This window comes from Rhinolophus hipposideros (genome assembly GCF_964194185.1).
Source record: "Rhinolophus hipposideros genome assembly, chromosome: 20".
NCBI lineage: Eukaryota > Metazoa > Chordata > Mammalia > Chiroptera > Rhinolophidae > Rhinolophus > Rhinolophus hipposideros.
This window is the reverse complement of record NC_138066.1, coordinates 7,434,092-7,460,889: the sequence shown is the minus strand read 5'-3', so window position 1 is coordinate 7,460,889 and position 26,798 is coordinate 7,434,092. Positions and strand designations below refer to the sequence as shown.

Here is a 26,798-nt window from a genome sequence, read left to right as displayed (position 1 = left end):
ACCATCCTAGGACCAGTGTCTCCCTCTGGTGCCTTGGACTCTTGGTTCCAGATTCAATTTCTCCATTCTGCAGTTCCAGCAAGAGGCTCTCTGTCTTTCCCTAAGGGGGGAATCCTTGATTTGAGTCACGCATGAGTGGGACTTAATGGACAGCCTTGGGGACAATCTCTACCCCCCCAACCCCCATGGGCAGTCTCACAACCTGCTCTCTGCCTTCAACCTAAGCTCTCTGGGCACTTGCACACGAGGCCAGGACATGAAGGCAGGATTTGGGCAGTGGCCGTTGCTTTTTGTTCTCATTTCCTCCACATACGCCACCCACATACCCCAAAGATGATGATTGTGACTCCCTCTTGGCGTCACATCATGGCTTTGAGAGTTACAGTTAGACCTGAGCCTCTTTTCACAGACCAGACCAGCAACTTTACAGGAAACCAGCCCTATTCACTCCACTTCCCCGCTTCAGCTACAGGTGAGGGATTTCAAAGCAGAGTCTCAGAGAGCTTATCTAACTCTGCCTCAATGCTCTGGAAAAAGTCCTGGAAAGAGGGAATAAGAAGAGCCACTCAACAGAGGAGGCTGTCTCGTGCCTGTGCACCTGTTGGAGGCAGGGCGGGAGCAGAGTGCTCAAGGGGAAGAGAGTGTAGGGCCTGCTCACTGGCAGCCCAATAACCTCACATAAGCCGCCTGACCCCTGGTCTCAGTTTAGGAACCTGTAGCAATGGGTTTGACCTCTTCTCTCAGCAGCGAGCGTCGCCACTAGGGAGAAGCAAAGGCTTGCAGAAACCCCAACTCCAGCTTTGGCAGCGCACAGCCCAGGACCCGCCTCCAGGACTGGACGGAGCAAAGGCAGGGGAGGTTTGGTCCTTCTGCGGGCCGGCTCCAGAACGGGTACTCCCTCCCAAGCTCCCGGCCCCTCTTTGCCGGCCAGGTTCGCTATGTTGATTAAAGGGTGTCCTGGGCTTTGGTGACGCGGAGCTTCAAGAGCCGCGAGGGGGGAGAAGCAGAGAAGAGCCCTCCTTCTCCCCGGGCTCCGGAGCGTGTAAACGTGGGTGGCGGTGAGCGGCTGCCCTCCCCTCCCCTCGCGGCGCTCCCTTGTGTGCGGGAGTGCGAGTGCGTGTGTCTCCCTTGCTCCTCTCGCACACGCTCCGGCGCCAGTGCAGGCGGCGAGCCCGCGGCTCCCGGCTCGCCCGCTCCGGCCGCTGAGCTCCCGCCCGGCCGCCGCCGCCTCTGCAGCCGCAGCGGGCATGGTGAGTGAGTGAAGTCCGGCGGCCGCGCTCCCCAGGCCAGCTGCCCGACCCCAGCCGCAGCCGGCTCCGTCCCGGGGAGCCAGCCTGCGGCGGGAGCGCGCTGCCGGGCCGGCGGCCGGGGGCTTGGGCAGCCGAGCGGTGCCCGCGGGGGCGGCCGGCGCGCAGGGCCGCCGGGCCCGTCTTGGGAGCGGGGTTCGCGCCCCTCCCGGCCCGCAGCCTCGCTCCTCGAGGGCTGCGCGCGCCCTCCCCGCCTGCCTCCTGCCTCCCTCCTCCGGGAGCGCCGGTCGCCCCCCCCCGTGACCGGCTCCCCGTCTCGTCCCGCAGGACCCGCCGGGACAGGACCGCGCCGCCGCCGCCGCCGGGCGCCGCGCCCCGGGTCCTGCCTGAGCCGAGCCGTGCGCGGGGGATGGGGCTGCCCCGGAGGCGCGCCGAGCCCGCAGGGGGAGCGCGGAGCCCGCGCGCAGCGTGAGAGCAGAGCGGCCCGCGCCCGGCCGGTCCGTGCGCCCCGCGCGCCGCCGTCGCCGCCGCCGCCTCCGTCCGCGCCTCGATGGCGCCATCGCCGCGGCGCCGCTGAGCGCCCTGCACCGCCCAGCCGGCCCGCGCCGTCGCCCTCGGAGCCCGCCGGAAGCTGCCTCGCGCCCTCCCGCCCGGCCCCGCCATGGCGCTGCGGAGCCGCCTGCTGCTGCTGCTGCTGCTGCCGCTGCTGCTGTCGCTCGAGTCCCTGGACCTGCTGCCCGGAGCCCACGGCGCCCGCGGCCGTGCGGCCAACCGCACCCTGAGCGCCGGCGCCGCTGCCGTCGGGGGTCGGAGGCCCGGGGGCGCCCCGGCCCGCGGCGGCCGAGAGCTGAACGGCACCGCCCGAGCGCCCGGCGTCCCGGAGGCGGGGAGCCGGCGGGGACAGCCCGCGGCGGCCGTGGCGGCGGCCAGCGCGGCCGTCACTTACGAGACGTGCTGGGGCTACTACGACGTGAGCGGCCAGTACGACAAGGAGTTCGAGTGCAACAACAGCGAGAGCGGCTACCTGTACTGCTGCGGCACCTGCTACTACCGCTTCTGCTGCAAGAAGCGCCACGAGAAGCTGGACCAGCGCCAGTGCAACAACTACCAGAGCCCGGGCTGGGTGCAGACGCCCAGCACCAAGGTGGTGTCGCCGGGGCCCGAGAACAAGTACGACCCGGAAAAGGACAGGACCAACTTCACCGTCTACATCACCTGCGGGGTGATCGCCTTCGTCATCGTGGCCGGTGTCTTCGCCAAGGTCTCCTATGACAAGGCCCACCGCCCCCCGCGGGAGATGAACATCCACAGGTGAGAGCCTTTGCAGGGTGCCCCCTCCCCCCCCCAGTGTCCCCCGCAGCCTCATCCCTCTTAACGTGCTTCCCTTCTCCTCCTCATCATTCGTGGCGTCACCATGTTTCTGCTGAGTCTCTAAAGTCCATTCCACCCTTGCTTCTTTGACATGCAATAAATCAGCGCCTCTTGCACCCTCTTCTCCATTTCTTCCGAACCCGGACACATGTTCCAGGTAGTAGGGGCATTTACAAAGCAAGGTAAGGATTGGCGGAGTCCATGAAGCATGAGTGTAAGAATTTTACAAATCCTGTAATCCTGGATGGGGATCCAGGGCTTAGTTTTCATGGCATGTAGGCGCTTTGGTGTAGGCTCTTGTGACATTTGGTTTTCTGAGTCAAACCAGAGCATCTTCAAATAGGAAACTGGCCAATGTTAGAACCTTGCAGAAAAGAGTACCGAGTGATTTAGTGTGTGCACTGGATGGTGTTAGAGATGGAGGAGATATGTAAAGGTTGCCTCCTGGGTGAGGAAGGAATAAAGATTTATCTGTCCCATATTGACCAAGGGCAGATGGTGTCTCCTAATGTAAAGCAACTGGGTTGCTTGTCTTTCCTGCTGAGCCTGGAGGACTTGTTCTCTTAAACCCTGTAGGCAGGACTCTCTGAGTTAACACTTCTTGCTGTGTGAAACCTGCGGGGCATCTTTCACTGCTTACATTAGGGAGGCGGAGGGGGCTGCCTCCTACCAAAACTTATACCAAGAGCTCAAAATATGGTACTCCCTGATTTCACCCTGACTGCCCCCAACCCAACTACTCTAGCTGCCAGTGAGCCTTTTGGGAAGTCAAAGCCCAGAGAACAGGAAACCAGCTTCTTTTTACAACTCCAGGAATGAAGCACCCAGGGGATATAAACTTAGCTCTGCTTCCAGTCCCCTTGTGATGGTGAATGGCTGGATGTGGTTCAACAGAGTCCTTTTAGGGAACAAATCCTGCCTTAAGAAATGCCTTGTTTCTGGCATTTGCCCTAGTAATCAGGACCCCCCGAACCCCCAGACCAGTCCTGCTTCTGAGTTTGTCCAGGAGCCCCTCACCCTGAACCATACACCTTTAGCTCATCTCTGCACTCTGCTTGTTATCCATTTGGCCTGAAAACCTTCTTCCCTCACAGCTGTGGTCATTCATCACCTGTACCTTGATGAAGAGAGAGAGGCAGATAGAAATTTCTAGGCATGATTTTTTCCCCTTTGATATTGTGAATGTTGAGAAAAGATGATACTCCCTGGCAGGTTTTATTGAGTCAAAATCCTGAAAGTGTGGCTGGTTCAGTATTGACAAACTCTGGTGTTGGAATTAGGGTGCTTCCAGGAGTCCCGTTTATAACCCTCATTCATCACCCTAACGTGCCACTGCTTTCCATTCAACTCCCATCTTGTTTCTCAGGTAGTGAGTCTGTGCCTGGACTCATCCTGGGACCTGATGGAGGAATTGTGACAAATGATCCGGGGTCAGTGCCTGATCTCAAATGCAGAAGGCAGGTGGGATGGACAGCAAAATAAGGACAAGACACTCCCTGGGTCTTATCTGACAAAGAATTCTCTCTTTTGGCTCATCTTGGAAGGCAGAGAAGGTGTCGCCTGTGGGCAAGCACCTTCCTGAGAATATGGACCTGGTTCTTATCATCCCTCTGTCTCTGTTTCCAGGCCTTGAGGGTTGTCTCCTTTCCCCTTCTCCTGTGGTCCTGGCTTTTCCTCACACCTTCCACTCTGGCTGGGGCCTCTTTCTGGTTGATTCCCACAAACCTTCCTTTGGGTTTCTTTTTTCTCTGAGCCTTTGTTCTCTGCTCTCTTAGAGACAGCTTCCCCCCTGCCCTGACTTTGCCACCTCCTACTGAGTTTATTCATCATTCCATGGAAGGATGCTGATGGTATTTAGATGCTGGCCTTGGTCTGCGTTCTACTGGCCTGTGACCCTGGAGATATCACTGTCCCTCGTGGTGTTTTCTCCCCTCTCCACTGACCACCTCCCCCCAAAACTAGGATGAACTGTGTGTGTGTGGCTGTATGGCTCAATGGTGATGCCACTGGGGGCAGTTTCTTTCTGGGGTCAGGGAAGAGCGGTAACCATGGGAAGGGAGATGAATTTCAGCCCTCAGACCATTATGTAAATATGGAATGTTTCTCCCTCAAACTCACCTCCTCATTTTATTCAGTTCACAGCACCTCTTCCAGCAGCTGCAGTCTCGCCTGGTCAGAGCTTTGGAAACCGTCGTACTGGTGCTTGTTAGGTAGGGGACAATGCCAGTCTCTGTGTTTGGGGGGAGGAGGGCACAGAGCGTGAGAGATCCATCTAGGACACTCCATGAGTGACCTTGGGCAGGTCGGGGAAACTTACATTTTAATACTGGATAACTCAGACACAACAGTGTCCAATCTTGACCCCTTCCCAGGTGTGTCAGGGCGAATGTGCACATTGCAGGGAGCTGCTCACCCACTCCTGCGTGTGTGTGTCACCATGATTCGTCTCACTTTGCTCACACCTCAAAGGTCGCTATTCCAGGGAGTTTATTGGGCAAGATGACTCGTTGGGGAATTGTGGTAGGGAAAAGGAGAGCGTGGTGGCAAAAAGATATAAATATTTACACCATAATGAGTTTTCCCAGGGAGAGTGGGGGTGAAGAAAGAAGGTATACTCTTCAGAGGTCAGCGGAGAAAGTGGGATGTGCAATTACTTATTCCTTGAAATACTTTAGCAAAGGCATTTCCTGTCTGAAAAGTCAAGGAGCTTATTCTCATGTGATTCTTTTTGAAGATGTAGTTGGGCAAGCAGGGGCCGCGTGAGGAGGAGAACTGCCTCCCTGAAGGGAAATCTGTGGGAGTGTTAGAAGGGGTGAAGCCCTGAGATCAGCCATCTGCCTCCTCCTGGGGTTCCCAGGCTGGCCAGCCCGTGCACACACATTCCTTAGGGCAGGTCTTCCTTTCACTTCTCCAGCCCCTGCAGGGAAGAACAGATTTAGACTTCTCCAGAAGTGGTTAGACCTTGTCATCCTGCTTCCATGTGAGAAGTCAGGGTCTGTAGTGGAAATTCAGCTCTCGGGTGATTCTAATAGATGAGCATAGTCACCCTGAGCTGGACTCCAGGGAAGAGAAAGAGAGGGGCAGAGCGATGCTGTGCTCTGGACCCAGAGAGCCCACTGGATATCAGGCGCCCATCTTTCCCAGCCGGAACCCCGTTTCCCACCAGGATGCAAAACTCACCTTTCCCTTCTTTTCACCTGTCGAGGCCTAGGCTCAAGTTGATGGACCGCAGGCATCCACAGATTTTAATGTTTCACAAGCAGTTTCTGCAATGCTTTCCCAGGGCTGTTTGTTCAGTGAGGGGCTGCCGATGTTCTCCAAGGGCAGGGCTCAGCCCAGGAAATGCCCTAGGAGACTGGCTCCCTTGTGACATTCGATTCCGTGCTAGCTGTCACACAATCAGACCTGTTCCTCTTCGCCCCGAGTTGATTCATTAGTGTCTTGGAGATGAGATTCATTCTGAGGGAGGAACTGTGTGGCTTTTTAATTTTTTTAAATGGCTGATTAACAGATGGGTCAGGAAGCTATTAGGATGCTGTAGATGCAGTTGGTGAAGTCAGAGCTGCCATGGGTCTTACTGCTCCTCCATGGGGATGGAGGAATTCGGGGGTGGGGGCAGGGAAGTGCTCAGCTTTGTGGGAAGAAAAACCTGAGCAAACGTTTTCAGGAAGAAGGAAAAGTATTAGGAGGTGACTTTTACAGTTATCAAAAGGGTCCTTCATTGGGTTCCTCTGCTTATTTCTAGAAGAATCAAGGGAGTACTTTGTTCCACCTTTTCTCCCTCCAGAAATTAATTACAAACCCAAGCTCTGTTTCTTCCTCGCAGACCGCATAACTGCAGGACCACATTGCTGGATGACTTAGTGAGTTCTCTCCCTAGTTTCCTGGGCAATGAATTGTCAAATCACCCCAAACTTCCCATGTTTTGAAGCACTGTGGGCTCATTATAATGAATTGAATCTAATCAGAGAATCAACTTGGTTTTTGCTTCAACTTTAGCAGTTCAGTTGGAAGGAAAGGAAGAAAAAGCATCTCGCCTCGGACTGAAGGTTTCTCAGTCTTGCATGTTTTCCATTTTCTTTGAGTAAAACAACCCCAAAAATGCATGTAGGGAAAGCAGTGAAATTGTGGAAGAATTTAAGAAGGCTTTTGGAGGAGGAGTTCAGGTAAGGACACCAGGAAAACAGAAAGAAGCAAAAATGGTAAAAGAAGGAAGGTAATCAGGTGAGAAGTGGATAGTGTTGCCCGGACCCTATGCCTGGTTTCCTCCTGCTGCCTGCAGCCACATGGATATGCATTCATTCAACAGCTGTGCCCTGCTCAGATGCTGTGGGCAAGATACGTTTCAAACTAGAAAGTGGATGTTGCCTTGGACACATGAGGCTCTCAAGGTTCATTCTTGATTTAGTAGGCCAGCTATGCAAATACTTTTCAAAAATTCCTGCAATTGGCAGTCCTCCCTGGTATGTTACTTGCTGTCCTCAAGTCCTCTCCCACCCCATCCCAAGCCCAGAAGGCATGCACATTGGTCCCTCTTTGCCCGCCTCAGGCTCAGAGCGCTTATATTGGGAGGAATCTGCTGCTAAGATACCAAGAGTTTACCCACATTTCGAGGCTGCCAAGGCACAGGTAGAGAAAAAAATCCAATTCATTGTTTTCAATCTGTTTTAATGAGAGGTCAGATTGACTGTGCAATCGATTCAAATCAATTGTGCAGGAAGCAGTGGTTAAGGCAGCTGAAAAAGTGAACTGATTGAAAGAGGTTAATTCACTAGCCCTAGCCAGACATGCTCATGGATCTGGAAAAGAAGGGAACTACACCAAAAGAAGCTTCATTCTTCCAGTGTCACTGCCTGATTTCTCCAGGGTCTGGCAGGATGGCCTTTATATCTTAACTTTCTGGCTCCTTTTCTGTACTCAGTAAGAATCCTCACCACTTGTTGGAACTAGCAGCCAGCTACTGGCTATTGCATGTCACCACACTCCTTCCCCTGCCACCCTCCCCCTATTCTGAGTCCTGCACAATTTATTTTAGAAATTATGGTGAATTCAAGTGCATTCTGTCATACAATTTTTGATACACACACACACACACACACACACACAGTGCCAAAAAATGTATACACATTTTAAAAAAGGAAAACTGTATTAAAATTGTAATGCTCAATATATACCGATAACAGAAGATGAATAGAAGTCGCGTTTGACTTCTGCAATTACAAGAGGTGCTCAAAGTGGTTACTATCAGCATAATTTTAATACATTTTTTTCCTTTCTTAAAATGTGTATACATTTTTTTGATATATATATATATATATATGTATATACACACACACACACACACACACACACACATTAGAAGCACAAAATTACTGGTGTATAAGATGTCTAAGACTGGTGATGAGAAGATGGCTCTTTTGAACCATGTTAGGGTTAAATTCATTTTCAAAATACATTCTGTTATAATTTTTTTCCTGTTTTTATTTTTTTATTTTTTTGGGCGGGGAATTCCAACCCATTATTTTTCCCCGAGTCACATTTATGACCTCGTATTTCTAGCCTCTTCTTTTGCAGATACTGCAGACAGGGAAGAGGGGTTGGTGGGAGGGTTGACCAGTGAACCCTCAGAGGGTCCCAGTCCCTTGGCCTTAAGTAAGTTTATTTCAACCCCCTTCAGTACAGATGGCTAACCCTGCCTATTATTACTATATTATTAATTATTATTATTATTCTTCCTCTTCTTCTCCTTTTCCTCCTTTGCTAGATGTAAAAGCAGAATGTTCTGAAAAGGCAGAGTAGCACTCTCTATTACTTTGTCATCCATTACAGATGCAGGCAAGTCATTTAACCGAACTCTCTAATTTTATAAGTAAGACAAATGACGTCCAGGGAAGCTGGCTCACAAAGCCAAGGTTGCCCTGCTAGAGGGTGAGTGAACATGAACTAGGTGCCTGGGTCCTAGCCAACACTCTTCCCACAGTACTGCTCAGCCCCGTCTTGCCCAATGAAAATTGTTCTGCTTTACTTTACACACATGTTTCTTAGTCATCACCAAATAACTTTCAGATTAGAGATGTGAGGGACAGGTTTCTTCTTTCTCTTTCTTCCCTACGTTTTTTCCAGCCTTTCCTCGCTCAGCTTTTCCACCCACTATACCGATTTCCATTCATTTACCCTGATCCTTTTGCAGTTTCTCCACATATCTCTCTCTCTTTTTTTTTTTCTAAAGAAGGGCACAGCTCACAGTGGCCCATGTGGGGATCGAACCGGCAACCTTGGTGTTATCAGCACCACGCTCTAACCAACTGAGCCACCCCTCTCCACATGTCTTTTTAAAAGGGCAATAACCTGATCTAAGTATCATTTTTTAATAAGATTTGATAATGCATTGAAGAAGAAAGATACAGCAGAAGCCAAAGAGTTGTGAACCAGAGCAATGGGCCGCTGAATAAAACCGGGGGCAGAAATCTTAATTAAAAATGGGCTGTAATGCTTTCTGTCGTTCCCAGAGATGGGCGGAAGTGCTGAGACCTACCTGTTCACTGAGTTTCAGCCTTGTTGGAAACCAGACGCCTCTGGGCATCCTGTGGGCCTGTGTTTGGGTGATTTCAGGCTTGTCCTCCAGGATGGCTTTTGCGTATCTAAGACGGCTCTGGGAGCCACAGAATACATTCACTGGTACCAGTCCCACCGTTTCTCAGCTCTGGGCCAGGATAGCACAGGGCCAAGGTGAATACAAGGTGAGGAGCCCAAAGAAGCTTCAGGTCTGCAGTGTGCCGGATTCTTCCTTTGAAAGAACCAGGACATATATATCCTAATGTGTTGTCCTTCGAAGTAGTCACTGTGGGAGGCCGCACACTGATTCTTCCCTGGAAAGTGTTGTCACAGTTCTTCTCTTGGAAGTACTTTCAGAGCCCATGGCATGTCATTGTAACCTTCCATAATGGTAGCATATTTTTATCCTCTTAGGGTAGAGTCGATTCTTATAAGCAGTGATAAGTCATGGGGCTGAGGCCAATGAATGAAATAGGTGATCAGCCAGGAAAAAAGTGCCTCCAGTAATGAGACCTGCTCTCCTCGGAGCTGGGTCAGCTGTCTCCAAAGGCAGGTGCCCAGAAGAAGCGATCTGGCTGGTAATGCATGGCAGCCCTGAAGATCAGACCGTCTCTCCGTGGCGACCACATCGAGGGGCTCACTCCTCATGGAGGGGGGAGATAATTACTGGCCTTAAGAAAATCACCTTCCTGCTATATCAGTGTGTCAGGGCAGATAGTACAGGAGTTGGGAGAAGGGAGAAGAAAGGAGTCAAATATGCAAAACATAAATAACTGCCCAGAAAGGGTGTATGGGGGTGGAGGCACGGGGTGGGGGGAAGAATGCCCCACATTTCTGTGTGAGGTAGTAGACTGAGCTCAATTTAGATTCCTAATTTGATTCTAAGGGTGAAGGGACCCAATTTCTTTTGGATGCATGTGCCCAGACTTGGGGTCAGAGCCAGGTATTCCCTATTGCCCTCCCTCCTGTCCACCCGAATGCCCTTGCCTCTGTGATTTGGCATTCAGATGAGGTCACCGCTTGGTCCAGACAGCCAGCTGAAGCAGAAATGTTGGCAAGCACAGGAAGATGGGCTTCCAGGGGCCATTGCTGATACGATTCCAAATGCACATTGACTGTGCCTCCCTGAGTCCCCCCAAAAGTATATTCATTTGAGGAGATTGATCACAGCAATGGAGCAGGGTGGGGCAAGCTGAGTTTAAGGGCAGGTGACGTGGGGCCACCAGGTGCAGCAGTTGTTGCCAATTCTCGTTCCTCTTTGCTGCTGGAGAAGCAACAGCCTGTGCTGCTCTGGGTGGGATGACGTTCCTTCCTCTCAGTCAGGAGTTCACGCGTGATAAGGGACTGGGCATTGGCTCTGCTCCCATTGTGTGGGCAGGGACAGAGGTCTGGCCCTGTTGACCCCCTAAAGGGCACCCTTGGGCACTCTGGGAGGAGTCAGTCGTGCTCTGTGGTGGGGGAGCCCACTCGCCGCTGCCCAAGTGTCAGGAAGTGGGGAACTCTGTCTCCCTGGAGCTTACACGACCTCATCACCCTGCAACCCCAGAAGGCCAGTATTGAGGAGGACCTGAGATTCTAGGTGAGGACTCCAGTCACACGGATGAAGCAGGGAGGGTGATAGGGAAACACTGAGGAGAGCTCCCGTTCCCCAGGGCTTGCTCCGTACTGGCACCCTGCTAAGCCCTTGACTTGTGTGGTTTCACGGCATCCTTCCGTCACCCTCTGAGTCTTGGTGCCTATTTAACAGACTAAGGACCCAAAGAGGCTTAGTTACTGGCCCAAGATCACACAGCTAGTACATTGCTGTCTCCATCTCCTTTGGAGGCCAACAGGGCAGCTGGCTTTCACCTTCCTGTGTAAATGGTCAGTGATACTCAGATTACTTGACAAAGCAAAGACCTACCTGCCAATGTCCTGGGACATGTCACAGCAAAGGGTGGGGTGATAAGTGACCTACTGCTCGGGGTACTACAGAAATGGGCTGGTGGCTCTCACTTACTTTCCATGCAGGCAGGGTATGCAATACAAGGAGCTCAGGGTGGGTGGTAAAAGGCCTCTTTTTAAAGAATGGATTATATTGGTTGATGATAGTGAAGACGATACAAAGAAAATGTGAAAAACAAAAACAAAATGCAACACCCTGATTTTAATCGAGAAAGCAAAAAACAAAACAAAACAAAAAAAACCCACAAAGCTTTTTACAGTATGAAAAGAACCTCATGGCAATTCTGCCTGAGTCCTAGCTCCTGAGAGTAATACCGGAGCTAGAGAAAAGGAGCGATCTGGAGGTGAGAGGATGGACCTCGAGCCGTTCCCAGTTTAATTACTGAGACGTACAGCTCACAAACAGCTCCATCTATCACACTTCCCCTCCTTGCCTCGTTTACAACATCCAGCACTTTGCACACAAGATGCAGAATTTTGGCTGGCTCACTTCTGCTGCCCTGCTCTACTTCTGTTCCTTTCCTGTCTCGATTCTCTTTGTCCTGTTTTCTAATTCCTTGCCCTTCCTGTTTCTTGTGCCCTCAAGCCCTCTGTCCTGAATGACTCGTGAAAAGGAAGGGATCCTGGGAAAGCCTCCGGAGCCCTGGGCTTTACTCTCAAGCTCCTGTTATTATGGTCAGTGATCTAGGTTATGACCATGGTGATGGTCAGTCGGGGGGCTCACCCTCCCTCGTTTTCAGCTCCAGGGCAGGGGTCCTTGACCAGGGCACTCATCTGATTGAGCTGGGTGTGGGAACCATTTCCCTGGTCCACCCCAGGAACGTGGCATTTCCGTTTTCAGTCCCACCCTGACTCAGTCCCGTTCCAGGTGAGAGGGCAGGAGACTCCTTGATCCTCCTTACAGAAATCCACCATCCCCATCTCAAGCCCCATGGAGGCTGAGTTCCCACCAGGCTCTGGGTGGCTACAACCTTGGCCCTGTGCCCTGCATTCGGGAGAAGAGTCGCTTTCTGCAGGCTTCGCAAACACTCTCATTAGTCCTTGCTTTTTTGGCATTTGGTCCCATGTACTGTTCCCATTAGCTCCGGCATTAAAGTCTCATTACTTAGGACATCTGTCCTTTGGACATATTCGTGGTTCCCTTAGCCAAATGTCCTCTTCTGGGAGGTATGATTTCCACCGAGACAGTCACTTCTTCCCTCTTCAGTCTTGCTGCCCCAGTGAGGAGGGATCTGAACCCTGAGAGGGATGGTGGGGACAGGAGGAGTGTGTTCATTTTAAGTGGCATCTGATAGTGTTGTAGAGGCTTCTGAGGTCCTGGGAATGTGGACCGTTGCTGTTACCCCTAGGGCTCTAGCAGGGAGGCGACTGAACCCCATAATAGCAAAAGTGTTATTGCCAGGAGAGCTTTTCTTCGGTGGTCCTAGGATCAGCCTTAGATCCCATCAGTAGGGAACGCTGATGACAGGGCAGCTGTGCTGAGGGCAGCGGGGTCATGTTAACCCACCTCCCTGAAATGACGGGCTTGAGGTCCAGAACAAGTGCTCCAACCTGGGAAAGAGACTGGATTCCAGCCTCACCATTGGACTGGCCTTCTCTGACTTTTCACAGCATCCTAAGAAATTTGCCTGAGCTTTCCCAGGAATGCTATCCCAGGGGTTTGGAGGGCTCTTTATACTCTGGGAATTCACAGCTTTTCAGTTCTCAGATCCTCAGCAGCCAGCTTCTTACTCACCCCGCTGCCAGCACCTCCTCCCCAGCCCTCAAATATTTGTGAAGAGAATTGGATCTTTTAGTAGACGATCTCTCTCTCTCTCTGTCTCTCTGTCTCTCTGTCTGTCTCTCTGTCTCTCTGTCTCTCTCTCTCTCTCTCTCTCTCTCTCTCTCTCTCTCTCTCTCTCTCTCTCTCTCTCCTCACATCTTTAAAATGTTCCTTTCAGTGTCTTTGTCCACTATTGCTTCTTTCTCCATCTGTCGTTCTTTTGAACCCACTTCACTTCTGTTGAACTCTTCCTTTCCTCTCTCCCTCCAGTTCTCCTTCTGGAACTTGTCCTGCTGTAACTGCATCAGTTCAGACTCTGCAGATTCAAAATTTCTGTACATTGGACCTGGGAGAAGTTGTTTTTCTTTTCCCTATCTGATAAAAAAGCTGTGATGAACAGATTAATAGCTCACACACGACTGCAAAGATTGTGCAGGGTACATAAATCATGCAGAAGGACAGACTGTTTTCAAGCAGGCTCTTCTGTAGACAATTGGCATGCGAATTACAAATCATTCTTATCTTGTCCATAAAGTAGCTCTCCGAAGGTCAGGGATGTTTTTGTTTGTTTTGTTTGTTTGTTTGTTTGTTTGCCTAGTTTGTAATCCTGCAATGGCTTGGGAAGCAGTAAAAATGCATTTCCTTTAAAGTGTTTTGTAATTTCCATGTCTATTTCATTGATTGAGTTTAGCCTGCCCCCATTTCTGCTGAATTTGTAACTGTAGGCTGCTTCGAATTCCCTTTTTAATTCTTCTGGGGGTTTCTGCTAATTTTCCCTCTTCTTGTTTCCTTTCTTTTCTATCTCTCTGAGTTTTTAGAATCCAGAGACTCACTCTTTTGGCCTTGAGACTTCTGTTACAGATTATGCCACAGCCCCAGAATGAGGGCTGGCCTCATTCTCTTCTGCCATAGGATGACCAGCTGGGCGCTAGAGGTTAGGGACCTGGGGGCAGACTTAGCACGACTTGCCCTGTCTCTGGGAATCAGAGGCCAGTGGACTCTGTGCTTGCTCCACTGACCATGCTGCCTGAGAAACCTGCTTCTACATCACTGTCCCCAGCACTGCTGTTGGAATTAAGGAGACAGGATCGCAGCTAGAGGACGTGCTTACACAGCTCCTGGGCCCTTCAGAGAAAGAACTTTGACCTCTCCCACTTCTCCTGCTTAGGTGGATCTTGAGGGACACCTAGCGAAGCCCCCTTTTTCACTTTTAAAAGTTGTCATCCATCTTCTTTCTTTACCTTAGAACATTTTCTGGGAGCTGACATAGGAGGCAGGCTAATTCCAACTTCTGTCATTTTCTGTCCCCATGACCTTGGGCAAGTCCCATTGCCTTACTCTGGTCCGTTAGCCTGGTTGTGGGATGAGAGCTATCAAGTTGTGGAGGTGTGTTCTCTCTCTCCATCTCAGCACACCTGAGAGGTTCAGGAAAACAGAGCCTACATCTGTACTTTCAAATGCAACAGCTCTAGAGTATGGGAGAAAAATGCATTTTCCTTGCACTCTTCATTCATACCAGTGCTATCCGTGAATGGCCTTGTGTGAATGCTTGCTTTTAGCATCCTAGATTCAGACTTTCTTGATTGAAAAGTACATCTGAAACCTATGGAACTTTACTAACAACTGTCACCCCAATAAACTTTAATAAAAAGAGAAAAGAAAAGAAAGGTACTTTTGAAGTATTTTAGTGCCTCTCCCTTTAGGTGCCAGATCGCCATTGCATTTAGAGCTGGGGCTTCCCCACACCTCGAGATGGTCCATTCTATTCTTAAGATACAATTCTAGTTAGTTCTCATGGGGAGTGGGGGGACGTTGATTTCTCTAGCATGAGGTCTGCCGGAGAAATGGAGCAACCCAGAGGAATGTATCCATTTTTCTGTAGGACAACAAGACGTCTCTTTGAATTGCAGCCAAGGCCCCCTTCAATCTTCCTTTCTCTGGATAAATATCCCTAGTTACAAGTCTGTTTCTCTTGAGACATGGTTTTAAATCTCTGTGCCTGTGCAAATATTGTCTATATAGAAAAGGGATTATAATTCTATAGTGAAACCACAAGTGACATTGTCAAGAGCAACACGTGGGTCTCAGTCATTCAAATACAATTTAAACACTTCAAGATAAACAATTTAAACATAAAAATTCTTTGGGGAAATTGGTCGGTGTCCAGCCCTCAGCACCAATCCATCTCCTCCACCATGATGTCAAGGGGACACGGGTATTTGCCTGTTTGGTTCCTGTCTGTATTGTAGTGACTAGAGCAGTGCCTACCTGGCACAACGTAGATACTCCGTAAACATGGTTGAATGAATGAGTGAGTTAATTAAAGTGGAGAGGATTTGGGGTGGTCTTTTTTTATGTACCCCACCCTTGCAGTGGTCGCACTGATATGAAGATACTTGCGCTTGGTAATGACAATAGTGTTTTTAGTTTTTTTTTTAAAGAAGGAAGGAAGATAGGATGGAAAAGAAAGGGAAGAAAGAAAAGAAAGCAAAATGGTGGTAAGAAGACTGGAGAAAAAAATAACTGAATTTTTTGCAGAAAATGTAGCCCTGGCCAGTTTAATCCACTTGCTCGTTTATGTCCCAATGGGATCCTGGTTTGGTTTGCTCCTGATGCAAATCCCTTTGCTTTTCACTGGGACTTTATCTCGAAGCATCCTCGCATGCTATTGGAAGTGCAATTTGTGATGGCCGTGCAGAAAGGAACACTCTCTTTGCAGTTGGCTCACAAAGGCCAAGTTCAGGGTTCAGCGAAAAACTGGTGTATGACCAGATGCATTTCTGTCCTTAGGCCTGAGTAGAAAGTATGGGATGTGGGTGGTCCCCTCCAGGATGACCCAGGGACACAGCCATGCCATGTGGTTCACTGTGCCGAGAGTTTTGCCATCTGGCGTTATTGAGTCATTCCTCCAAGGCTCCCCTCTTCCACCCTTTTGGTGTGGTCCTATAGGCTGAGCCTCTGTGGACACTGGGAGGTCATGCTTGGATGCATTTATTAGTTAAATGTTTATATAGTGCATAGTAGGTTCTGTTCTAAGTGCTCTACAGATATTAAGTCGTTTAATCTCCGTAATAACCCTAAGAGGTAGACATTATTTTTGGCCTTCTCTTTTCTATGAGGAAACAGAACCACAGGACACTTAAGTAACTAGCTGATGATCACCAATGCTGTCGACTAAGTGGCAGGCATTCCAAACCAGGCACTCTGGCTCCAGCATCCCCATGTCCAACCACCAGACTATACCACCTTCATGTTGTCTCACCTGTGGATTTAGGTCTGTGCCCATAGCCAATCAAGAAGATGACACCAATGGTCACAATAACAGCCGCAGCTGCGGCATTTATTCACGCTTCTATTACCTGTGATCGAACAACTCTCGGAGGCATTTTTGTTTTTCCAGTTCCAAGTGGTAGCTTACACTTGACATATCCAGACCTTTGATTCATCATCAGACAAACAATCCTAATAAAATCTGAAAAATCTGGGCTTGGTGTCGATGCTACTAAATTTCCCAGGCCTGTGTAAATTTTCGAATGATTCATGAGGCAACGAATGGAGTGTGTGGAGATGCTGCTCTGGGATGAGTAGGGGCCCCAGGGGGTGCACATTGACTCTCTGCCGATTCCATGGCTGGTCCTGGGGTGGCAGCCCCAGGACAGATACCTATCGGGATGGAGCACCTTGGCCTGCTTGCCAGAAAAACAAAGCAGGCAGGCCGAACCTTCCCTCGCCGAGTTCTGCGACGTTTATTGGCTGTGATGAATTCTAGTTGTGCCGGGGACAGCTCAGACCTGCAGAACGGCTCAGTGCAGATGCATAAACATTGTTACCACAACAAAGGAGATCTCCACATCCATTCGGAGCCTCTCTGGATGAGGAGAGCCGTCTTGTACACACACAAAGCCGGCAGCTGTGTTTTTCAAGTGGACTGCAAGAGAACCAGGAATAAGGAGAACTAAATTAAGCCATTCTCCTTGGTCTATGTTTATTAAAAATATATTCACTTCCCTTGTCTGGAGTGTATATTTCAGAGAATAAAAGGACCCTGACTGCCCAGTAAAGAAGGATGAGGATGAGCTTTGGAAGGACGCTAGCTGTTCCCAGGCTGTCCCTGTCAAGTTAAAGCTCAGTTATCTGGGACTGAAATAACCAGAATAGTGTATTTAACTGGAGTAGAATGTCTACACTCTACTTTTAGGAGAAATCCAAAAGAAGTGGCTATCAGAGATTTACTTAGGAAAAGGAAAAACCTTCCATGGTTTGTCCTGCAGTTTTTATATGAATAGCTCCATTTCCTAGACTATCTGCATTTTACTAAGTTTTCGCTGTGAAGAGAACTAAAAATTAGACTGGTGGCCCTCTCGTAGAAGAAGCTGGCTTTTAAAAAAAAATTACATTCCGTGTACTCTACTTAGATAGGCAGGAATGCTTTTACAAAATTCTTCAAAACCAAGAGTATTTTCAGTCCTTAGGAATAAGAGCATTAACCAGAATAGCTTATTAATGGATTATTCATTTATTTGGCTTTCTATCATACCTATCCAACAGCAAAAATTTTCTTCCTGCTCCTCCTGAAAAAGAGAATAGGCGTGATGAAGGGTCTAAACTAACCAGCTTGCCTTGCTCTCTGCACAAGAAAACTGATTGAATACTAGCTGATCTTATTTTCTCCCTTCCACGGCATTTAAATGGCTTCGAAATCCAGAGACACTACAGAGACAGGAGGCTGGTTTCCATTTGTCCCTCTTTAGTGAGTGGTGACATTCACAGGACCCATGTGAAAAGCATTAGCTGAGGTCAAAAAGACTTAGCAGATGATCTAGGGCCCCCAGGTTTCCCACTTAATTTGGAGGTGGGGGTACCTAAGTTTTACCATCTGTTCAGTGAGTGAAGATTGTGACAAAAAATTCCAAGTTTTATTTTTTATTTGGCACTCGTTTTCCATGTTTGTTTTCAAGCTTGGAAACTCCATGAAGGCTAGAGACTCCTGGAAAGAGGGCAGGAGCTTGTATAGCAGGACTCTGGCTCCTCTCTTGGGTCTCATGCAGAGCAAGGCTCTCGTGAATTATATTGGTGTTTTACTCAGAATTGCATTTGGCCAAAAGGTCTCATGGTAAAGCAATGTAAAAACTTTCAGAGCTGTTGATTACTCTCTAAGGTGACTAGAACTGGGCAGTTGAGGGGCAGCTGAGTTCTGTCTGGGTATATTTTTATACTAAAGATTGACCACTCTAAAATATTGTGTTCAGAGACCATTGCTGGGACATAATGTGTGGAAAACAAATATGATTAAGTGATGGAGAGTTGGAATGGTGGAGGGGTGGGTGGGTGGGTGGGTGGATGGATGGATATATGAATGGATGGAGTGTTAGATATATGTATGTATGGATGGACGGATGGATGGGTGAATGGAGTGTTGTATGTATGTGTGTATGTATGTATGTATGAATGTATGTTGTACAGGTGAATGGATGGACAGAATGGATGGAGTGATGGATGGATGGGTGGAGTGTTAGATGTATGCATTATGTATGTATGTGCAGATGAATGCATGGAGTGTTAGATGTATGTATGGATGGATAGATGGATAGATGGATGGATGGATGGATGGATAGATGGTGTGTCAGATGTGTGTATGTATGTATGTATGTGCGGACAAATGGCTGAATGGATAATTCAGTGATATAAAGTCAGCTTCTGTAGTTTACTACATGTTTGAAATCTGTATGTACCACTTACTAGTTGTATAACCTTGGGCAAAATACCTAATCTCTCAACATCTCAGTTTTCTCATCTGTAAAATGTGGCAACGGAGAACACCTGCTATATGAGGTCGTCTTGAGGATTATGTAATATACACATGAGAATTTAGCATTGTTTCTGACACATAGTAATTGCTTAATAAGTGATAGCCTTTAATTTCCTGAGCAGGGAAGTCTATGAAGCAAAATTATGAACAAGGTGTTTTTTGTTTTTTTTCATTGTTTAGGGAAATCTTTTGCTATTTTAAGAAAGATTTCATGTGTTGAATGCAGGTGGCAGTACATCAAAATGTTGACTGGGCTTGGTCCCTGGTGTTGAGATAACACTTAGGGAAATTCAAACATACTTTCATTTTTTTGGGACCACTGACAATATTAACCAAGGTTTTAAGCAAATAAATAATTGGTCTTGACCTGAATCACTCATTTACTAATTGTTTCTCCATGCCCAATATTAAGTGGCATTTGCTAAATTAGCAGACCCAGCTGGAGACGTCAGGAAGACGTGTTCAGGCTGCAGATTCAAAGGAAAATGAGACGTACTCATATGTAAGAGGCAGTCCCTGGGAGCCAGGCACTCAGACTCAAGTCACAAGCTCTGGGTTCAAATTCCTTCCTTCCTGTTCTAGTCCTAGGATTAGTCTGAGCCTCAGTTTCTTGTTAAAAGATGGGGTAATGATAGCTATGAAGGTCACAGGGTTAGGGCGGACATCACACTGAATAAGGCAGGTGAGCACATTTAGAAACGGTTTAAGTGCTATCCAAATGTAAGATGGTATCTCAATTAGGCAGATGGTTAGTATCCAAACGAATACTGAAGAAAACCTCTCAAGTTTCCTGGCCTGAGTGACGGAATGACTATTCTCCCTGCTTAGATGTGCTGCCCAGTTAATTTACTCTCCCTGGCCTGCCACCTTGTACAAAAGCCAAGAAATTCACATGACAAAGGGAGCGCGAAGGAGGGCGGTTATCCAGATAATTCAGGCAAAAAGCATTCTTTTGTTTGATATATCCAGATATTACAGCAGAAGTGGCACTGGGGGGAGGAGGAGAGTGGAATGAGCGACAATGAGCACGATTTTTCAAGTTCTTAAAATAGACACATGTGTAGCATGGAAGGGCTGGTGCGGCATCACTTGGCCGGGAACCTGCCCTCCTCACTTGCCCATCTCCATCTCTCTCCCTCTGATTCTCTTTCTCTCTGAATGTCTCTTGCCTTCTGGGTCACTTTCTTTCTCTCAATTTTTCTGACTGTTTCTCATTTTCTCTCCGTCTCCTTTTACCTACTTGCCTCTGTCCCTCTTCGCTGTCTGTCTCCTCGTCTGTCTCTTTCTTTCTCTCCCTCATCCTTGATTTTCTCCCTCTGCCTCTCTCTGCCTCTGAGTCTCTGACTCACTCACTCGCTTTCCATCTGTTTGGCTCCTTTTCTGTCCTTCTCTCTTCACTGTTCCCTTTCCCTCTCTATCTCTACCTCTGTCCTTGTGTCTCTCTGTTTGCCACTGTCTGTCTGTCTATCCTTGTCTCTCCTTCGAAGTCTGTGTCCCTCTCTCTGATTTGGAAGCTGCCACCTGCTGTTTTACAGAATTCACTTCCCTGTTCCTCAGTGGCCAATTTTCTTTCCTGCGGTTAGAAAGTAGCTCAGGCCTTAACCCATTTCCTCCGGCGTATCCAAATTAATTAGGTGAGACTGGGATCGTACATTTCAGAATTAGAAGAATATTTATCAAGCACCCTGGAGAGAAGGGGATGGAAGATGGAGAGGAACGGGAGCAAGGAGGGAGGTCACTGAGCTGAGAAGCTGAGGGAGGGGGAGGGGGAGTTGGGGAGACCGGGAAGTAGCTGGCAGAGGGGTTCACTCCTAAGGACATGGTGTCTGGGAATTAGGGCCACCTTGCTAGTTGCCAAAAGGCACTGGAGAAGGATGGACAGTGGTGTTCACGAATCAGGGAAGCCCACAGGGGAAGGGTGACTACCATACTTCTCATTGGGACTGCACAGGGCAGGGTCCCTACTGTGTCCAGATAGCCTGTCACTCCAGGTATACCTTCCCTCGCACGTCCCTCCTCTTGGGTTGTGCTGCCCTGCTCAGCCCAGCCAACTGGGTATTGTATCCTGGAGAAGAGGATACAGTGCCAGTTATCACCTTCAGGTGGAGACAGCCTTGCTACAACCCAGTTAAAATTCATTCTCCAGCAGCAAGCCACATCCAAGCACGCCAGGTATCCACCTAGCCTGATGATCTTTACCCCTCCGTCATCAGAGCCTGAATCCTGCAGGGCTTCTCAGGAGATGGCACCAAGAGTCTCCCCATCCTGGGGAGTTTGAAAATCTCTGCTGCATCCTCCTTGGCCAATGAGCCCCGAGTGAATCTGAAATTGCCATTTACACTGTGATTGTGGACAAGAGTGACGCTGGGCTGAAAGCCCTGTGAAGGCTGGGACAGGGACCTTCTTCTTTCCTTTCTCTGTTTATGTAACATAGCTGGGCAGTGTGCCAAGACTTGAGGATACGCTGATGGCCCTAACAGGTAAGGTTCCCTCCTTCGGGACGTTCATGTGTCTCAGAACCTAACCCAAGTGTCCAATCTTGGTACGGGCTACCCAGTAGATACCTGTGGAATAGATTGCACTGAGCCTTAATCAAAGACCCACTTCGTCTGGTGCTGTAGATCAATCCGGGTTTCTCACCCATGCCACTATTGGCAGGCCCATATAATTCTTTGTTGTGGGGGCTGTCCTGTGGATTATAGGAAGTTTAGCAGTACCTCTGGCCTCCACCCACCAGATGCCAGTGGCACTTCCCTTTCTCTCCAGCTGTGAGTGCCAACAATGCCTTCAGACATTGCCAAATGTCCCCCGGGGGACAAAATTACTATGGGAAATGACTGATGTACATTCAGACTTCTTCTACTGAAAGCAGTGGACTTAACCACAAGAATCCATACTCCTTCATGGGCACCAGACAGGTCTGCGTCTTTGTAAGAACTTGGGAGGCAAGACAAAGAAAGGGCAATAATATAAGCCTTTTCTTTTGTATTAGCAGCTTTATTGAGATGTGATTTACTTACAGCATGAAATTTATCCTTAAATCTTCACGTGTACAATTCAGTGATTTTTGTACATTTACAGAGTTGTCCAACTATCATTGCTATCTAATTTTAGAACACTTTCACCTTCCCCAAAAGAAACCCCATGCGTATTAGCAATAACTCTCCATTTTCCCCTTCCCCAGCCCTTTGTAACCACAAATCTACTTTCTATCTCTAGATCTGCCTAATCTGGACACTTTGTATAGATAGAATCAGTCATGCAACATGGGGTCTTTTGTGACTGGCTTCTTCACTTAGCATGATATTTTCAAGGTTCATTCATGTTGTGCTATGTATCAGCTCTTTGTTGCTTTTTTAAGACTGAATAATAATAATCCATTGTGTGAATACACCACATTTCGTTTATCTATTCATCAATTCCATCTTTTGGCTATTATTAATCATGCTGCTATAAACTTTCACAGACAACTTTTGTGTGGACACGTTTTCTTTTGGGTATATACCTAGGACTGGAATTGCTGGGCCATATGGTAACTCTGTGTTTAACATTTTGAGGAACTGCCATACTGTTTCCCAAAGGGCCTGCTCCGTTTTACATTCTCATCAGCAGTGTATGAAGGCTCTAATTTTGTTACATACTTGCCAGTATTTGGTATTATGTGTCTTTTTTGGTTATAGCCGTCTTAGTGAGTGTGAAGGGGTATCTCATTGTGGTTTTCATTTGCCTTTTTCTGATGACTAATGGTATTGAGCTACTTTTCATGCATAGCTTCTTTGGAATAATGTCTATTTATATCCTTTGTCCATTTTTAAATTGGGTTGCTTGTTTTTTATTGTTGAATTGTAAGAGATCTTTATATAGTCTGGATACAAGTCTCTTATCAGAACTATGATAATACTTAAAAATATGCAAATGCCTTTCCCCATTCTATGGGTGGTTTCTTTCTTTCATTTTCTTGATGGTATCCTCTGATACAGAAAAGTTTTTAATTTTGATGACGTCCAGTTTATTTCTTTCTTTTGTTCCTTGTATTTTTGGTGTCATATCTAAGAATCTATTGCTAAATCCATGGCACAAAGATTTACTTCTATATTTTCTAAGAGTTTATAGTTTTAGGTCTAATATTTAGGTCTATGATCCATTTTGAGTTAATTTTTATATGGTATGAATTAAGGGTCCAACTTCATTCTTTTGCACGTAGATATCCAGTTGTTCCAGCATCATTTGTTGAAGAAACTGTTCCTTCCCTATTGAATGCTCTTGGCATCCTTGAAAATCAGTGGACCGTAGATCTATTTATTTCTGGGCTCTCAGTTCTATTCCATTGGTTTATATTTCTGTTCTAACTTTTAGCTCATTATTTTCTTACCATGTAAACATGGTAGGAAAGTGTCTTTGATAAACAGTGGGATGAAGGAATTAGGCAACTTGCATGCATGTGTGGTTAAAAAAATAAAATACTTATCACATTTGGAAGTTAGAAGGGATCTTAGTGGGTCGTGTTAGTATAAACCCTTGGTTTGCTAACGGGGGGGGGGGAAGGGATTAAAGTTTAATTTTAAAGATGAGCATATCTGTCAGAGCTGGGATTAGAACCCAAATCTCTCGACCTTCAGGGCAATGCTTTTTTCTTATTCCCAGGCCCTGAACCTCAGGTCTCTGACCCAGACCTCAGGTCAGCCTGAACTTCCTTTACCAAACTAGCGAGCTTCTATGTTCTCCCTCACTACTTGGTCCACTAAAGTGAATGGGGGTGGTGGCATGTGTCTGCTCCTCCCTTTACCGCCTGAGAGAAAAGAAAGCTAGTGAGGGGAAAGCATTTAGAAAAGCTGAAATTGCTGTATAAATGTCACTGAATGATAAGATTGCCAGCTTGATGCTCTTCTCCCAGGAAGGATCAGCATGTCAGAGGCAGCATAATAGAAGGAAACAATTCACTCGCAGACACGATTTTTTAAACTGCCAGGGTTGTCAATTTCCAAGGGGGCAGAGTGCGGGAGTTGGAATTCTAGTGTGAATGAACCCTGGGGTGGGCCGGGCTGGCTGGGAGAGGCCTGGAGGTGTGATACCTTATTCCCCCCACCTCAGGGACACCCTGAGTAGATGGAAGAGTCCTTGCCCAGCTTGTGCAAAACAGGGGTTCACTCAGACCTGGGGAACCTGGCCCTAAAATGACAATATCCAGATGGTGGTCTCTTGTGGCTTCTCCACACTCATCTTTGCCTTTTCAGAGTATTCCTCCATGTCTCTGTTTTCCATCAACACTGCTTATCTCATGTGTCACACCCACAGAGGGAGTCCTGTTTGAAACCAGGTTGGGGAGTGATTTCCACTAAATTGTGAGCCCTTCAACAGCAGATGTGGTGTCTTATTTATCTCTGTCTTTTCAAGGATTGATGCATGCTGAGTCCTTAATAAATGCAGCTTTGGTTATTGAGCCTAGGTGTTGAGTGAATAAAAGCTGCTCCCTTGGGGTCACTCGGTCCTTGCCCGGGTCACTGGGTCCTTGCCGAGGGTGGGCCTCGCCAGGGGCAGCTTCATCTCTGAGCATTTCTCCTTCTTCCTGTATGTTTTCCTCTCTGTTGGTAATTGCTCTCTCCTCTAAGCTTCAGTTGTGTTCCCTGTCTGTACCATCCATGTGTTCTGTTCTTTATCTTTTTATCTGTACATCCTGTCTTTGCAGCTAAATCACGCCTTTCTTTGACAGCAGGAACCGTGTGCTGTACTTATTTGGGTCACCAGTATAGAGTACATGCGGTGTGTGTTTTCCGATGGGGAAGTGGGTCCCCCTGATATTAGTATCCTGCTGCTGAATTTGAGGCCGACAGTGTCAGCCGTTCACTGCAGTAGCGTTCAGCTGCCCAGCTGCTGCAGGTATCTGCCTGGAATGGGGGGAGGGGGTTATTGGGGGAAGCCAATCTTTTAAAGGGGCTCAGAACTCCTCAATGTGAAATGAATTAAAGAAAGAATCCATAATCACTGCTTTTCAGTGCCTGTAGCCCCAGGCATGGCAACCTCTATCTTGCTTGCCCTCTGAGACCAGCCCCAGGTGACACTGTGACTACTGAGAGCTGAAGGCTGTGTCTCCATCTCCTCCCCTAGCTCCGCACATCAAAGGGGCTTTGTGACCCACACACACCTGCTCGGTGAAATCTCACGGTGTCATCTCTTCCTCCTTTAGGGCTCTGGCTGACATCTTGAGGCAACAGGGACCAATCCCCATAGCACACTGTGAAAGGGAAACGATCTCGGCTATCGATACCTCCCCCAAAGAGAACACGCCGGTCAGATCGTCCAAAAACCACTACACCCCTGTGCGTACGGCCAAGCCGACTCCAGGTAAGTGCGAGCTGATTGCCTTGAATCTTTGCTGAGGCTGGTGAGAGGTTTCAGTGATGTTGCTCTCCGATGAGGCAGTTCATGGAGACTGTGCTGTGAGAGACTCTAATGGGCAGGCGGGCTTGTGAAAGAGTCTGGGGACTGTCCCCCCGGGGAGGGGTTGGCATGGGAGATACTGCAGCCATTGTGTCTGGGCTGGAAGACAGATGTTGATTTAGGGCATCTGTGATTTACTGAGTGGCTGGTGTAATCCTCTTACTTGAAAGGGAGCTTGTGCCAGCCGTGGTGGAGTACCGTCACTTACTTGCCCTGTGGGGGGAAGGTTTAGGCTGCCTAGGATGCTAAATATGTGGCAAGAAATTGCTGCAGTCCGTTGCAGAGACCGCTCAACTATTGGAATCTTAAAAGGCACTTTCTGAGGGTAGAGATTATGTCTGTATTGTAGGGTGATCCTTGCCTGTGCTTTGGAGAGTCCCTGGGTAGAGGACGAGTTGCCATATAATAGCAATATGCCTTCTCCTATTTTCCTTGGTCATTGCCAGAACCCTAGGAAGGAAACAGAGCATGGCTTATTTTCTTCGTTGTATGGAATGATTAATGAAGCTCAAGGAAATGAGTGACTCTGACAATGTCACTAAGATGTTAATAATAATGACATCGGTAATGATAGTAACATAACCTCATCTTTATTGGGCTCTTGCTCTGTGCCAAGTGTGAAGGCCGAGCATTTTACATGTATTAATATTTTCTTATTCTTCACAGCAGTCTTAAAAGCACTTGCATTTTGATTGTTTCATATGAGGAACAGAAAGGTTCACAGGGTTCTAAGGACCCAAGGACACAGGGTTCTGAGAAAGAAAGCCAGCATTTAAACTGATGCATGAAGGCAACAACAAGCAGGACTAGAAAACCCTCATATCTTAATTTGGTGGGGGACATGAATCCAAAGTATCTGAGTGGACAGTCTCCTTACAAGTACAACTGGAGAAGTCATCGCTCATTGTGTGAGCATTATAAGACAGCATAGTACTGATCCCAGTCTCTGACACAGCTTCTGTTTTGATATTTGGATCTGAAATCTTCACACCCACCCCCTTTTCAGAAGATGGGCTAGGTGATCTGAACTAAACCTGCAATAAGGATATGCAACCACTAGGTGGCAGTAGGTGTGTTGTAAATTCAAAATTACAATGGATGTGCTGCTGAGATCAAATTTATTTTCCATTCATTCTTGAATTTCCTTAAGCTTATTAAATCAGAAATCATAAACTTGCCTTTAAGATAATAGAGTTAAATCTTTTGAGACTTTGATAAAAGTTAGGGACATTCTCCTTAGAAAATAATACATATATATGAATATACGTAGTCATCCAACATTTTGCATAGGAGTTAAGAAGACTCATAGACTGTTCCAAAGTTAGAGGTCGCTGATTTAAGAGTAAAGATGAGAGATTCACCTTTGCAAAAAGTTTAAGATGCATTTTTAGCCTTACTATCATAAATGCTTAAAATGTAAGCAATAGAAGGAATCTTAGCAAAAACATCTAGGCCCATAGTTATCTGCACAGCTGTACATTAGAATCATATGGTGAGCTGTTAAAAATGCTGGTGCCTGGGCCCCACAAATTCACCAGAAGAATTTCTAGGGATGCGTCAGTATTTTTTTAAAATCTCCCCAAGGTGATTTTAATGTGTGGACAGGGTGAAGAACCACTGGTCCAGATGGATTCTTTCATTTTGCGAGTGAGGACACTGAAAGACTATGCCA

At 47.7% G+C, this 26,798-nt stretch overlaps 1 protein-coding gene across 3 annotated transcripts in view; it reads left to right on the top strand.

The window, feature by feature from the left end:
• Positions 1 to 1,763: 1,763 nt before the first annotated feature.
• SHISA6 (shisa family member 6) overlaps positions 1,764 to 26,798 on the top strand; it is a 300,884-nt gene continuing 275,849 nt past the window's right edge. For 2 of the 3 annotated variants that reach the window (XM_081027615.1, XM_081027614.1), the window contains exons 1-2: positions 1,765 to 2,558; positions 24,873 to 25,030. In XM_081027615.1, the coding sequence (XP_080883741.1) occupies positions 1,909 to 2,558; positions 24,873 to 25,030 (808 nt within the window). In that variant the 5' untranslated portion in view covers positions 1,765 to 1,908. Of the gene's footprint in view, positions 2,559 to 24,872; positions 25,031 to 26,798 lie in introns of all 3 variants that reach the window. The other variant, XM_081027616.1, reaches the window with a different exon arrangement.